The sequence below is a fragment of the Stigmatopora argus genome, chromosome 21, assembly GCF_051989625.1.
Source record: "Stigmatopora argus isolate UIUO_Sarg chromosome 21, RoL_Sarg_1.0, whole genome shotgun sequence".
Classification (NCBI taxonomy): domain Eukaryota; kingdom Metazoa; phylum Chordata; class Actinopteri; order Syngnathiformes; family Syngnathidae; genus Stigmatopora; species Stigmatopora argus.
Genome location: NC_135407.1, coordinates 6685469 through 6698745, shown reverse-complemented (window position 1 = coordinate 6698745; position 13277 = coordinate 6685469). Strand labels below are relative to the sequence as shown.

Genomic DNA, 13277 nt, shown 5'->3' with positions numbered 1-13277 from the left:
GGTACACATGGCACACAAACATGCACACGCAAACGCCGTCTGACTGGCAGGGTTCTGACGAGAGGAGCCAGAGTTACCACCGCGGCTTCCAGAGAGCACGACCGCAGTCACACTGCATTGAGGTTCCCACGGGGGAGGGAGCCGGGAAGACCAGGCAGTGGGGGTGGCGTGTATACGGCTGAAAAACTTCAAATGCGAGACGGGGTGTAGGGGGAGGGGCCTGAAATACAGAAAAAAAATTGCTGTCATGTGAAAGAAACTAAATGGAGCCATGCACATGCCTACAAGTCACAGTTGACTACCGGGATGAGTTTCAAGCGATAGAGAGAAGAAAACTCAGCCAGGGTGAAAGAAAAGGGGAAAGAAGTGTGGACCAGGGTTTAAATTCACAGACAGGGGCTGATGACAATAAGAAACACGAGTGATACTGTTGGGTCTGTAAAACAACTTCAGGAACAGGCACAGAAAGAGTGAGACCAATTTAAAGGAAATAGGTTTACTACCAGACAGCAGGATGGGGAGAGAGCTCGAACAGCGTGAACGCATGGTCTGTTCCTCTGCAACTCTCTCCGAAATGAACAGTAGGTGAGTCTTATATACATGCGAAAACAGACAGTTGTCGGCAGGACTTCGGACTGTTACGTTTAGTCATTTGCAGGGAAAAGATTGTCAGACAGTCAAGTGTTTGTGCTGACATGTCAACCATTCACAGGGCAAAGTTTGATTAATCAGTGTCAAACAGTTAAGTGTTTGTGCTGACATGTCAACCCTTCACAGGGCAAAGTTTGATTAATCAGTGTCAAACAGTTAAGTGTTTGTGCTGACATGTCAACCATTCACGATGTTTTTATACTTACAAAAACTGATATAATATGAACAAGCAATTGCAAAGAGACTTTGTCATCTTATCTTACAATCTTATCTTACAATTACGAGGGAAGGAGAGCCAGAATAGATCACACGGACAGGACACAAGGAAAAAATATCCAACCACCAAGACCAACAGAATTTAATCTACAAAACCAGAGTTTGAAATTCCTTTTCAATTTCAGGATTTAATTCAGATTCACTACAATGGAGACACAACTGTGACACCTCATATTGACCAAAAGGTCAAACAAAAGAATTTCTTCCAATACACTGTCATTTTGAATGATTTTATGGAATTCATTTCAGAAATATCAATTTTGGTGCATGTAATACACAGCCAAACTGTTAAATGCAGTTCCTCATAGTGAACCCAGATATCACATTGGCCAATTTGGCAACTTTGTTAGGAGCCGGCATGATGGTGGTGCGCTTGAGGTAGCATTGGCGCCTGTGGAGAAGAAGGCAATGTATTTAGACACAGGACTAAAATGATCATCTTGGAGATGAGTGTGTACAGTACCGGTAAGAAGCAATCCCAAAGTTCTGATTGAGATAAGTGTAGAACTGACAATGTTGATCAAGAGTACACGTCTTTTGGCACGTCTCGGCGTCATCCATCAGTTCGAAGCGAATGTCCGAACCATAGAAATCGATTCCCTCCAGAGGTGTCTTTGTCCAGTCTGGAAAGAAAAGCATAAATTGGAGATTTTTTATCAGGTGATTGGGGGAAAATAAAGACTCACTAGTATCTTGTTGACAATAGTGCGTCGCTATCCCAGAAGTGACACCATATTTGGCGTTGAACTCCAGGTCATTTTGGTTCTCTTTCAGGTGACATTTCAAGTCACTGCTGCATAGATTTAAAAAAAAAAATCAAGTACATTGCAATCTCACGGTAGAATAACAACAATTCTTCATTACCTCTGGAAGGAGAAGGAGAAACATTGTGGATGAGCGGAACAGATTGCCAAACATTGCTCTGGCGTGCCAGAAGATTGTGTCATGAAGGTCCTTTCCACGATTTCAGCGTTTGGAAAAAGCTTGGTCGAGCATACTGGAAGTAAATGTTTGATTGACACCATCAACAATCTACACAACATTGAAAATATTGATTGATTTTTTTTGGTTACCCTTACCTGTGTCAGAGTACGGACTGAACTGAGCACTGTCCGAGAAGCCAGAAACCACGCCATTTTTCCAGTTGACATTCAAGGTCCTTGGCAAAGCCCAGCTGAATTTCAGGTGGCATTTATACCTAAAAATGCACACATTTCTCTTAAATATGGTATTCTGTCGTGCAAATTTTGGCTGCCAATCACGACGAGAAACGCCCAATCCAATGATTGTAAATAGAAGCCACAGAATTCAGCTTTGTCATCATTTATAGCATCTAATTGTCTTACCTGATAACCTTAGGCGTGAAAACAGGCTGAATAAATGTGAAAAACTGGCAAAAGGGGTCTTTAGAGCAGATTCGCTGACACTCCTGGTAGTCTGCTGTGAACACGAACCGATAGTCCGCTCCGGGAAAGTCCACATTTTGGTACACGCGGGCCAGACAAGGTTCTTCGTGACAAAGACAGTTGTGAAACATAGTATGAACACGAGTTCAAATGAGACACATGCAATGGTAAAAAAAAATTGAATGAGGTGGGGGGGCCTACGTAGGTCAGGGCTGCAGGGTTTGAGGGAATATCCAGAGGTGACGCCAAGCAGAAGGGTCTGGCTATTGGGTTGTCCCGAAGCCGTATACTTGAGGTAGCAGTAGAAATACCTGCCCCGGAAATAAACGCCATCACCATCCATTAAAATGCAGTCTGTTAATGCATAAAAAACGGTTTCATATTTTGTCATGTAAGGTTAATAGAAGTGGAATTGAAATTGACTTGAACAAAAGATGCATGAACGACAGCCTGAACTTGGACCTAAAAGCCAAATATCCTTGGAAAAAGAGGATACTTTTTCCTCATTTATACAGAGCATTATTTTATTTTTATTTTATTTTTACCTTTGATCCTTAGTCCAGTCAGGCCGTAAAAATGTAAAGAAGAGACACGATGGGTACTGTGTGCACAAATGCTGACAGTGTTGCACGTCAGGAGAGTACTCAAATTTGATGTCCGATCCTTGGAAGTCAACATTCTGCAACAACTCCCGTTTACATTCTAAAGAAAATGGAGGAAATAAAAAATCCGTTCACACATGCACGTGTCAATAAAATAAACAGGTTTACCTTGGCTTGAGGAGAGACTAGTCAGGGTAAGGAAACTTAATAGGATGAAATACACCTCCATTTTTAACACTATGTCTAGAGTACACCAGCTGTATTGTGCCTTCTATATAGTCTTTGACTTGTCCCCTTTAGAGATGACCTGTTCTGTGATTGGTTAAAACGTGACTGCCTAATGTTTTCAGACAAGGAAAACCAGTCATTCTGTCAAAAATTTTCATTAGGTAATCATCCTTTTTTTAAATCCAAGTTGGCCTTTGAACTATATCTGATTTTACTGAATGCACCCCTGCAGGAAAAACAAAAAAGTTTGGACACCCCTGACCTCTGAAAGAATTGCCAATTAGTAAAAGGAGTGATATCTTATATTTCGTTGAGGAAACCCATATCTGAATGAAAGGTTTCCCATCATCACAAACAAGCACAAGGAAACAAAGATGCTAATTAAATGCAAATGGAGGATTATCAAGTTATTTTTTTCCCAACAGAGCCATAGATACGTGTTCAATAGAAAGCAATATATATATTTTTTAAATGTGATGTTTTTATTCCTTTCCAGTCTTCCAACACATTTTCAATTAGGAATACAATATTTCCCATATAATTCCTAATCTTTCACATGCCAGCTTTTAGTTCTTAAATATGTTGTTCCGTGTAAACACTTTGCTCGCTGACCTCTAGAGCTTATCAGCCAATTCCAGAGAGTAGGATCCGAAGGAAGCAGTTCATGTTTCAGGGGTGCCGCAGCAGGGCGAAGACATCCACCATGTTATTGTCTTGCAATTTGTCATTTTGAATGATCTTATTGAATTATTTTCAGAAATAGCAATTTGGTGCACGTAATACACACAGCCAAACTGTTAAATGCAGTCCCTCATAGTGAACCCAGATATCACATTGGCCAATTTGGCAACTTTGGGAGGAGCTGGGATGATGGTGGTGCGCTTGAGGTAGCATTTGTGCCTGTGGAGAAGAAGGCAATGTTTTTAGACACATGTGACTAAAATGATCATCGTGGAGAGGAGCGTGTACAGTACCGGTAAGAAGCACTCTCAAAGTTCTGATTGACATAAGTGTAGAACTGACAATGTTGATCAATAGTACACGTCTTTTGGCACGTCTCGGCATCATCCATCAGTTCGGAGCGAATGTCCGAACCTTGGAAATCAACTCCCTCCAGAGGTGTCTTTGCCCAGTCTGGAAAGAAAAGCATAAATTGGAGATTTTTTATTATTATAAAAACAAACCAAAATAAACTCACTAGTATCTTGTTGACAATGGTGTGTTGCTATCCCAGAAGTGACACCAGTTTTAGACCTGAACTCCAGGTCATTTCGGTTCTCTTTCAGGAGACATTTCAAGTCACTGCTGCATAGATTTAAAAAAATAATAATCAAGTAGATTGTAATCTCACAGTAGAATAACAACAATTCCTCATTACCTCTGGAAGGAGAAGGAGGTACATTGTGGATGAGCGGAACACATTGCCAAACATTGCTCTGGCGTGCCAGAAGATTGTGTCATGAAGGCCCCTCCCACGATTTCAGCATTTGGAAAAAGCTTGGTCGAGCACTCTGGAAGTAAATGTTTGATTGACACCGTCAACAATCTATGCAACATTGAAAATATTGATTTATTTATTTTGTTACCCTTACCTGTGTCAGAGTACTCACTGAACTGAGCACTGTGCGAGAAGCCAGAAACCACGCCATTTTTCCGGTTGACATTCAAGGTCCTTGGCAAAGCCCAGCTGAATTTCAGGTGGCATTTATACCTAAAACAGCACACATCTCTTAAATATGGTATTTTGTTATGCAAATTTGGGCTGCCAATGACCACGAGAAACGCCCAATCCGCTGACTGTAAATGGAAGCCACATAATTCAGCTTTGTCATCATTTATAGCAGCTAATTGTCTTACCTGTACTTCTCAGGCGTGAAATCAGGCTGGAGAAATGTGAAAAACTGGCAAAATGGGTCTTTCGAGCAGATTCGCTGACACTCCTGGTAGTCTGCTGTGAACAGGGTCCGATAGTCAGCTCCGTAAAAGTCCACATTTTGGTACACGTGGGGCCGACAAGGTTCTTGTTGACAAAGACAGTTGTGAAACAAAGGATGAACACAAGTTCAAATGAGACACATGCAATGGGGAAAAAAATTGAATGAGGTGGGGGGGCCTACGTAGGTCGGGGCTGCAAGGTTTGAGGGAATATCCAGAGGTGACGCCAGGGAGAGGGGTCTGGCGATTGGGTTGTCCCGAAGACGTAGACTTGAGGTAGCAGTAAAAATGCCTGTTCCAGGAATAAACGCCACTCAGAATGTTTGCCTTGCCATGTAAAATGTGTCAAAAATCACAACATTTTTGCTTAACAACTCTCTTCAACGACCTAAATAACTTGCAGAACGGCTTTTTGTAAATTACGTTACAGCCTAGAAACCCACTTTTGCTATATTGCCTTTTTCTTCCATGGCTTTGCTCTTCTTGCCCCCAATTTTGGACATTTTCAAAACCTGAGTCCAACTGTTTCAATGCTTTTTTTTCTGAATTGGAGACCTACGAATGAGAACTTAACATCCATTAAAATGCAGTCTGCTTTATGCATAAAAAAACAGTTCATATTTTGACATGTAAGGTTAACAGAAGTAGAATTGAAATTGACTTGAACAAAAGGTGCATGAACGACAGTCTGAACTTTGACCTTAAAGCCAAATATCCTCATTTATACAGAGCAATATTTTATTTGAAATTTTTACCTTTGATCCTTAGTCCAGTCAGGCCGTACAAATGTAAAGAAGAGACACGACGGGAACTGTGTGCACAATTGCTGACAGTGTTGCACGTCAGGAGAGTATTCAAATTTGATATCCGATCCTGGGAAGTCAACATTCTGCAACAAATCCCGCTTACATTCTAAAGAAAGTGGAGGAAATACAAAATCTGTTCACACTTGCACGTGTCAATAAAATAAACAGGTTTACCTTGGCTTGAGGAGAGACTAGTCAGGGTAAGGAAACTTAATAGGATGAAATACACCTCCATTTTTAACACTATGTCTAGAGTGCACCAGCTGTATTGTGCCTTCTATATAGTCTTTGACTTGTCCCCTTTAGAGATGACCTGTTCTGTGATTGGCTAACACGTGATTGCCTAATGTTTGCAGACAAGGAAAACCAGTCATTCTGTAAAACATTCTCATTATGTAATTATCCTTTTGTTTTTTAATCCAAGTTGGCCTTTGAACTATTCGATTCTACTGAAGGCTCTCCTGCAGGAAAACTAAAAATGTTGGACACCCCTGACCTCTCAAATAATGCCCATTGGTAAAAGGAGTGATATCTTATATTTCATTAAAGAAACATTATTCCAATAATAATGTTATTTAATCAATAATCCAACTACAGTTATTTTAAAAGAAAGCAAAATAATGACAAACAACTAAGGAAGTGATCTTTTATTGACTGAAGCTTAAAAGCTGCCATTTAAGTTCCAACACATATTGCAAAGCCATCGTAGTTGCCATCACTTCACCGCAGAAGGTCTCCATCAGCCTTTTAGATGTCCTGCAAAGTGTCCTTTTTGTCTTTCCAGGAAGAAAACCATGTTTTTTTAATGCTGGGCCTTTCCTTCACCAGATTGTGATATTCAGCCAGTTTCGGGAAACGCTTGGGACACAACCTGGAACAATCAATAAAAGGGAAAGTGAAGTGGTTTTTGTTTGTTTGTTTGTGTGTGTGTCTTTCTTTCCCAAAACACTCACCCCAGATGGAAAGCATACGCGATGGAAGGAAAAACTACCACGTCAGCCAAGGAAAAGCTCTTCCCAGCAATAAAAGGTCCGGTCTCCTTTTGAAACAGGAACAAAGGGTTAAGCAACATTTGCTACCTGTGCCAAGAGTTTTTTGGGTCAATCTGCCTTGGAAGCAGTTTTTTTTCCCCGCAAGATGGTGCTATTTTCTATCAAATATCCTCATTCAGTAGTGGATTGTAGTAGACTTATGTGGATGCATATTGATAGACATTATTATGATCAAAATAGATCTTCATAAACGATACCTTCTCCATGTATCCTTCCCACAGTTTTAGCTCCACACGCAAAGCCTCTCTGTTCCTAGTTTTTGCAGACTCGTGCCTCTCCCCTTCAGGGACTTTCCAGTCGTAATAGATGACGTCACCTGCAAATGATCAAAAACAAAGTATAAAAATTAAAAGTACTGGAATTTTACAGTTTCCAAATTGACTTGAAATAATGCAGATGCACCGTTCAAGTCTCTACCTCCATCTGGCGTTCAAAGCTCAGAATGCAACCGATTGTATTTAAGATTCTTTTGCAGGCCATATTCAACCAGGTATATTTTCATCAATTGCTCAGGGCCAATAAAATAATGGGTAGCGGGGCATAGTTTGAACACCCCTGGCTTGGAGAATATGCTTTGTAAGCATTTGGCATGAAAACTCAACCAAAACAATAGTTCTTTGTCTCATGACTTGGCTCGCCACTTCGTTCAAATCCTTTGTTGGATTAACATCGGCGCCCCTGTTTGTGCATAACATGTTTTGAGAAGTTAAATTCTCTCGGGGTGGTCCGTTCCTAATGAGCACCCCTCTTGGGAGGAAGAGCATGTGATGATGCCAGGAGGAATGTACTTGGCAACAAAGGCAAACATGCGCTAGATCACAAGATGCAATCAGATAAAGGAAAGAAACCTGTAAAATCAAGTTGTTTTCATACCGAGCTTCTGGCCAAGTGTGTTGCCCTCAAAAAGGCGCTGCAACATCTTGGCCTTTTCGTCGCAGCAGCTCGGGGTCAACGGGTTTCCCTGCTCCTTGAATTTACACTGTCATACATAAAAACAAAGTTGCTTCAGGCATTTTCTTCACTCAAGAACCCCAAAAAATGCTTCCTTTTGTAGTCAAATGGCTTTCAGGCTAATTTTGACTTTGATTAGAAAGATTTTAATACTTCAGTACTTCTACTGGATTCTATTTTTGAGTAATTTAGCTTTACCTCCAGGTACATGCAGGCAGCACAGGACTCGTTAATGGCCTTATCCCCAAACTTAAAACTGGGAAGCTTCAACAAACAAAGAGTTCAAATTAATTCCTGAACACAGGCGTGCATTTTGACGGCGGTTTTGCAGACGAAACCTACTTGTCCTCGGGGGTTGATGTCCATGACGGCCTGGGATTTGTGCTCCATCTTCATAAAGGAGAGACATTTGCTGTTATAGCCGCTGAGACCTTTCTCCTCCAGGACGATCATCACCCTCCAGCAAGGAGTGGAGCCTTCGCCCCAATACAGAGTCATATCCTGAGCCATGGTTGAATTGACAGCTGGTTCTTGACAGCACTGTGGGTCACCCTGGTGAGGTTTGAGGAGGAAATGAGTTTGATTCGCTGGTGCCTGGTTATATAACAAGCAAGTGGGAGTGGCATATGACCTCATACACCCCCACAATTAACTCATTCACTGCTATTGACTGTTCTAAACCACAAATGCATTTCAGCAGGAAGGCTTGGCAATGAATGATCATGTTTAAAAAAAGAAATTTAAAAAAAATCCAATATATGGGTATAAATAGAATTTAAAAAGAGTATTTTTACTGTTTAGTTTGTTTACATTTGTTAATAGCAGTTAAATGTTATGAATTTGCAAGTTAGATTGGAAATTTGATTGCCAATGAGTGGGATTTGAAAATATCGACCATATTTAATGCTGAGCTCGGTAAGACGTTCACTTTTAAAACAGTGAGAAACTAAAAGTTGCTAAATGCCTCTGGCGTTGGTGAATCATTTCCCTTTGGCCTACTTTTCTCACATGAAATGCAACACTGTTTTAACACAAAACAAGTTCCGATTGCTTACATGGTAACATGGTATTTTGGGTTGAGGTGGTTGTATTTCATTTTAGCTTTGCATGTCATGTTTGAATTCCAAGTCATGATGATATGACACTTTTTTGAGACGCCCTGCAGCTTTCAGGGGCGTGCATGCGCCCAACACGTATGCAACCATGAAAACAAACTGAAAAACTGCATTAAAACATGAAAAAAATCCACATTTGAATCAAACTTTCTGCCACGACAACATATATGCACAGACAGTGGGGCTTTTGCAATTCCATTGTCATTGTTACAATGACAAATACAGTTCTCCTCTATTCAATATACTTACGGGTGTCCATAAATGGAAAAACATTCATTTTAAAACACAAAAAAAAACACGAGGTACCGCAAAGTATCAACTTATTTATTAAACACTGTGTGTATATCCTCCACATACAACTGATAGAATCTAGCACATTCAAAGTTAACTTGAGCCGATTGCGCAAGATAGATCATATTACACTTATATTTCATTATGCATTAGCCCTTTATGTGTAGTGTACTGTGTACTTTTTACAGTGTCGGATGACAGCAGCATAAAAGCAAATACAATTTCAGTGCAAAAAGACACAAAAATCTAACATGGAATTAAACAGAATCCTCTATTGATATAGAATAGAGTCTATTCTACATCAAATGTGAGTCATGCATGTGTCCGCATTATAGATAAAAATCCATGTCACGATGAAACAGCAAATGTCGGCTTTATTTGCACTAAAACCTGTTTTGGAACAGCCGAGGTGTGACCACCTTTTACTTTAGCTACGCCCGATTTGGTTTTATTTTTATTTTTTTCTGATGGCATACAGAAAAACTGGTTTAAAAAAATCAACCACAATGCAAAGTTCCTTTATTAAGATTTTTATTTCTTGTCAAACATATACAAATACTATTTCAAGTGAGATATTGGCCTTCATGGTCTCTTATGTGGTGTTGTTTCCCAGTTTGCATTTTCCCCCAGCGACATAAACATCATAAAAACACCTCAAAAGCAAAAGTAGCAAGGTGTAACATCATAAAAATAATACTTCCCACCAACCGTTCCCTTTTTAAAATCATATTTTACAGATGACGCTCTTCTCTTTTGCTTGTGCTCCGAATATAATACACCTTTCTACAGAGATAATAAAATAACACAACACGTGGATGACAAGGTTGTGCGTGTGCAGAGTTTTCTGCACGTCCTTTAAATACTTTAGTTAAAAAAAAACAAATCTCATCTTTTTACACTTTACAAACAGTTCCTCAAAAATAAAAACGTCCTTTGTGGTGACTTGGTAAGGTGCAAAAAGCTGACAAAGTGAGCATGAGAGTTTTCAAATAAATATTGAGAACATTTTCACCCATGTAAGCAATAAAGCGTCATCCCTTTTTTTTGGTAGAAAGGCACAACACATTCACCTTTCCTTTCCCGAAAGCAAATGTTTACTTAAACAAAAATCATTTCAGGTTTGCCTTTCTTGTGTTAAATTTTGTTTGTATTAGTTTTTTGTTCAAATCTCTCCTGGTACCATAACCGGTTGGACGCGATCCGTCCATCTTTGGGCAACGAGTTCACAGCTTAAAAAGAAATCAAGTTTGCGTCGATTCTTCCACGAGCGAGCGATTGTTCCGATGAACACCAATGACGACGCTTTCTCTCCTCTCGCTTTAAATCTGTCTTTTCTCAGCGTTAAAACAAACCAAAACGAAAAAAAAACCACTGACTTCATCACTCAGACAGACACCAGAGGCAAGATTAGCAGCTTGACAGAAAGGCGGAGCTTCGAGAAGAGCACGTGGCAAAGGCGGCGGGCCGGACGGACCGGGTTACATCTGCGGCTCGCCAGAATCGGTCAAACCCAAGGCCACCGCTTCCTCGGGGGTCAAACCGTTCTTCAGGGTCCGCCTCACTGCAGGATAGAAACATGTCCAAATGCTATATGTTAATGATCTTAAAAAAATAGAGCAAAACAATCGTCCAAAGCTTACGTGATTTGCGGTTGGCTCGAGACCTCCTCCTCTCTCGCGGTTGCGGTCTGCTTCCCGGGGCTTGCGTGGCGGACCTGACGATGCGCTCCATAATCTCGTCCGCGGTGTCGTCTCCGCACACCTGAGCGTCTTCCACCGCTGGCGTCCGCGACCGCAGGCTGGCACCTGAGGAAAAAATTAAATTTCAAGTGTTCCGTTGTTGTCGGGGCCCTTGATCTCTAATAGGGGGCCTGCAAACCGTGGCTCGAGAGCTGCATGTGGCTTTTTTTAAAATCAGTCTCACCTCCTCGTCCCGGCCGCGATCGAAGGCGCGTCCGAAGGCCCGGGACGGCGCTGATGTCCTTGTCGCCGCTACCGCTCAGGCTGGTTCTCAGCACCGCTTTCATGTGCTCGTGTTCGGCGGCGTCTTCGGCGTGGTCCAGACCTTGGGGGTGGTCGCCGTGGCAGCCGCTAGGAGCGCTGCTTGGACCATATCGCCCGCTCTGAGTACGAAGATAGGTGGTACAAGTCAGATTTTCATTGCTGTGCACCTGTGGTCTTCAATAATTGACGCTATTACATTTATTATTCAGCATATTATTCGGCTTATGTTTCAGAAACAAGAAACTGTATTCATTTGTTGTTTGTGCCCTTGCCGTATGGTGGGCTTTTAAGGGGGGGACGACCCTAACGACATAGTATATGACAACGATTTTAACATGAACCAATCATTTATAATTGTTTTTTGCGATTAAATTGAAAATGCTTCAATGTATTACTTTTAAATTTGGCATTCTATTTTATTTGAATATGGGGCAATTATGGTCTTTAATTTTCATTTTGCAATACAAATGAGAAATTACATTTAAATATCAATAACAATTTTGATTTCTCTGAGTTGTATTGACTTACGTAATATGAATAAATTACCTTAGTTTACAAATGGAGGAAGCATTTATTGATTATTTTTGTGTTTTTTTGTCCCTTTCATATGAAAACAATCAAACAAACACGCATTATAGACTAAATTGTGAAGAGTTGGTTAGCAAAGTACTATTTTCAAACACGAAAACTCAGAATGGCTCGTTAGAACTGAATTCAAATTGGAAAAATGGGGTCTGGAAACTTAAAGGAAGTGATGTCGTGCACACAAAAAAAGGCACATGCGGGAGACGGGCACACGTGAATGTACCTCGCTCTCCTCTTCGTCATCAGACTACAGAGGAAAAAAAAGAGGGAAAGTCAAAGAACGACGCCAAGAGGACACCAAGAGGAAAAAGGAGGAGGAGGAAAATGAACCTGAGCCCCCCGTGGCGACGAATTCGCGTCGGTCTGGCAACTCACGGACACGTCCAAAATCATCTTCCCTCGCGTCTTGTTGCGCTCGCGGTGGTCGGCGCGTTTCTGTTTCTGCTGGAGCACTCGGTCTCGGGTGGTGCGGTACTCCAGCGCAAACTCGCTGAGGATCTTGCTGAAGCGCTGCACGCTGACGTCTCGGGCGCTGTACGACGGATGGCCCAGAAACAACAGGAAGGAACGGAACCTAAAAAGGAAAGTAGGTGAGTTGAAATTCCATCTTTGGTCGGGGCTGAACGGAGGAGAGCGCCACCTGTTGATGATCCGGCGGTGGACGATCTCCAGGATGATGATTCGCTCTGCGCAGTCTTTGAGGAAGTCGGACATCTTTTGCTTGAGCTGCGGTTTCATCTCGTGCTTGGCAATCACCTTCAGATGGTCCCACGAGGCTTTGCAGCGACGTTCCATCTGACCCAGGTTCTCCTGTAGAAGGTTGAAATCCACCTGGCAACCAAAAGGATAATTTTGATTAGGCCTCTGGGGGGAAAAACTCACTCTAACACACACAAATAGGATTTGCCTTTTTTTTTTTGCAAATGATGGAATGCTGACCTTTGCGGAACGCGTGATGGCGCCGATTTCCGAGTAGAGATCCGTGCTTTGAGGAAAGTTCTCCACCACCACGGAGCAGACGTGGTGGAGCAAAGACTGCTTGTGGACCGTGTCCTTCACTTCGGGTACTTTCTGCAGATAAGTCAGCTCGAAACCTTTGGCCTAGACGAATGGATTTTGTTCGGAAAAAAAATCTCAATCCACTGAATCCAAAACGAGGTTGACGACCCAGCAGGTGTCCCCAACTCACGTTGGTCCCGTTGAGGAAGTTTCCGATGGCGAGCAGCGTGGAAAGGATGTAGCGGAGAGTTTTATTTTTCTCCAATTGTTCCATTCCCTCTTTTAGATCCTGCAGTGGCTCAGCCACTTCCTGCAGGTGGAAAAACACACATTTTTTTCAAATTCAGAGATGCTATCTCCTTCGAATATGCCTCCCA

The 13277-nt window shown here is 41.7% G+C and overlaps 4 protein-coding genes across 13 annotated transcripts in view; all 4 read right to left on the bottom strand.

The window, feature by feature from the left end:
* Positions 1-1141: 1141 nt before the first annotated feature.
* LOC144067223 (coagulation factor XI-like) lies at positions 1142-3925 on the bottom strand. Of its 4 annotated transcripts, none has more exons than XM_077590793.1 (9): positions 3776-3925; positions 2879-3035; positions 2535-2687; positions 2274-2436; positions 2007-2125; positions 1792-1924; positions 1614-1720; positions 1391-1550; positions 1142-1318 (listed from the first exon to the last, which is right to left on the bottom strand). In XM_077590793.1, the coding sequence occupies exons 2-9, from the start codon at positions 3009-3011 to the stop codon at positions 1216-1218; spliced, it is 1071 nt and encodes a 356-aa protein (XP_077446919.1). In that variant the 5' UTR covers positions 3012-3035; positions 3776-3925; the 3' UTR covers positions 1142-1215. The 4 variants fall into 4 exon arrangements, with proteins under 4 accessions (XP_077446919.1, XP_077446920.1, XP_077446917.1 ...); XM_077590794.1 differs by lacking the exon at positions 3776-3925 and adding an exon at positions 3104-3214; XM_077590791.1 differs by lacking the exon at positions 3776-3925 and adding an exon at positions 3104-3214 and having other exon boundaries at positions 2535-2644.
* On the bottom strand, positions 1142-6215 carry LOC144067221 (coagulation factor XI-like). 3 transcript variants are annotated; one of them, XM_077590788.1, is made up of 10 exons: positions 6079-6215; positions 5854-6010; positions 5281-5390; positions 5021-5183; positions 4756-4874; positions 4542-4674; positions 4362-4468; positions 4138-4297; positions 3950-4063; positions 1142-1206 (listed from the first exon to the last, which is right to left on the bottom strand). In XM_077590788.1, the coding sequence occupies exons 1-9, from the start codon at positions 6137-6139 to the stop codon at positions 3961-3963; spliced, it is 1113 nt and encodes a 370-aa protein (XP_077446914.1). In that variant the 5' UTR covers positions 6140-6215; the 3' UTR covers positions 1142-1206; positions 3950-3960. The 3 variants fall into 3 exon arrangements, with proteins under 3 accessions (XP_077446914.1, XP_077446913.1, XP_077446916.1); XM_077590787.1 differs by lacking the exon at positions 1142-1206 and having other exon boundaries at positions 3627-4063; XM_077590790.1 differs by lacking the exon at positions 1142-1206 and having other exon boundaries at positions 3627-4063; positions 4362-4465.
* A 321-nt stretch (positions 6216-6536) lies between these two features.
* On the bottom strand, positions 6537-8499 carry gstr (glutathione S-transferase rho). Its single transcript, XM_077590924.1, has 6 exons — positions 8250-8499; positions 8106-8171; positions 7830-7935; positions 7154-7272; positions 6858-6943; positions 6537-6775 (listed from the first exon to the last, which is right to left on the bottom strand). Exons 1-6 carry the CDS (start codon positions 8415-8417, stop codon positions 6652-6654), a joined length of 669 nt encoding a protein of 222 aa, XP_077447050.1. The 5' UTR covers positions 8418-8499; the 3' UTR covers positions 6537-6651.
* Positions 8500-9812: 1313 nt separating this feature from the next.
* fhod3a (formin homology 2 domain containing 3a) overlaps positions 9813-13277 on the bottom strand; it is a 30633-nt gene continuing 27168 nt past the window's right edge. For 4 of the 5 annotated variants that reach the window (XM_077590448.1, XM_077590450.1, XM_077590451.1 and 1 more), the window contains 8 exons: positions 13091-13210; positions 12841-13002; positions 12542-12732; positions 12232-12475; positions 12125-12148; positions 11237-11435; positions 10954-11118; positions 9813-10874 (listed from right to left, as the gene is read on the bottom strand). In XM_077590448.1, coding sequence (XP_077446574.1) covers positions 10792-10874; positions 10954-11118; positions 11237-11435; positions 12125-12148; positions 12232-12475; positions 12542-12732; positions 12841-13002; positions 13091-13210 — 1188 coding nt within the window. In that variant the 3' untranslated portion in view covers positions 9813-10791. The remainder of the gene's footprint in view (positions 10875-10953; positions 11119-11236; positions 11436-12124; positions 12149-12231; positions 12476-12541; positions 12733-12840; positions 13003-13090; positions 13211-13277) is intronic. The other variant, XM_077590449.1, reaches the window with a different exon arrangement.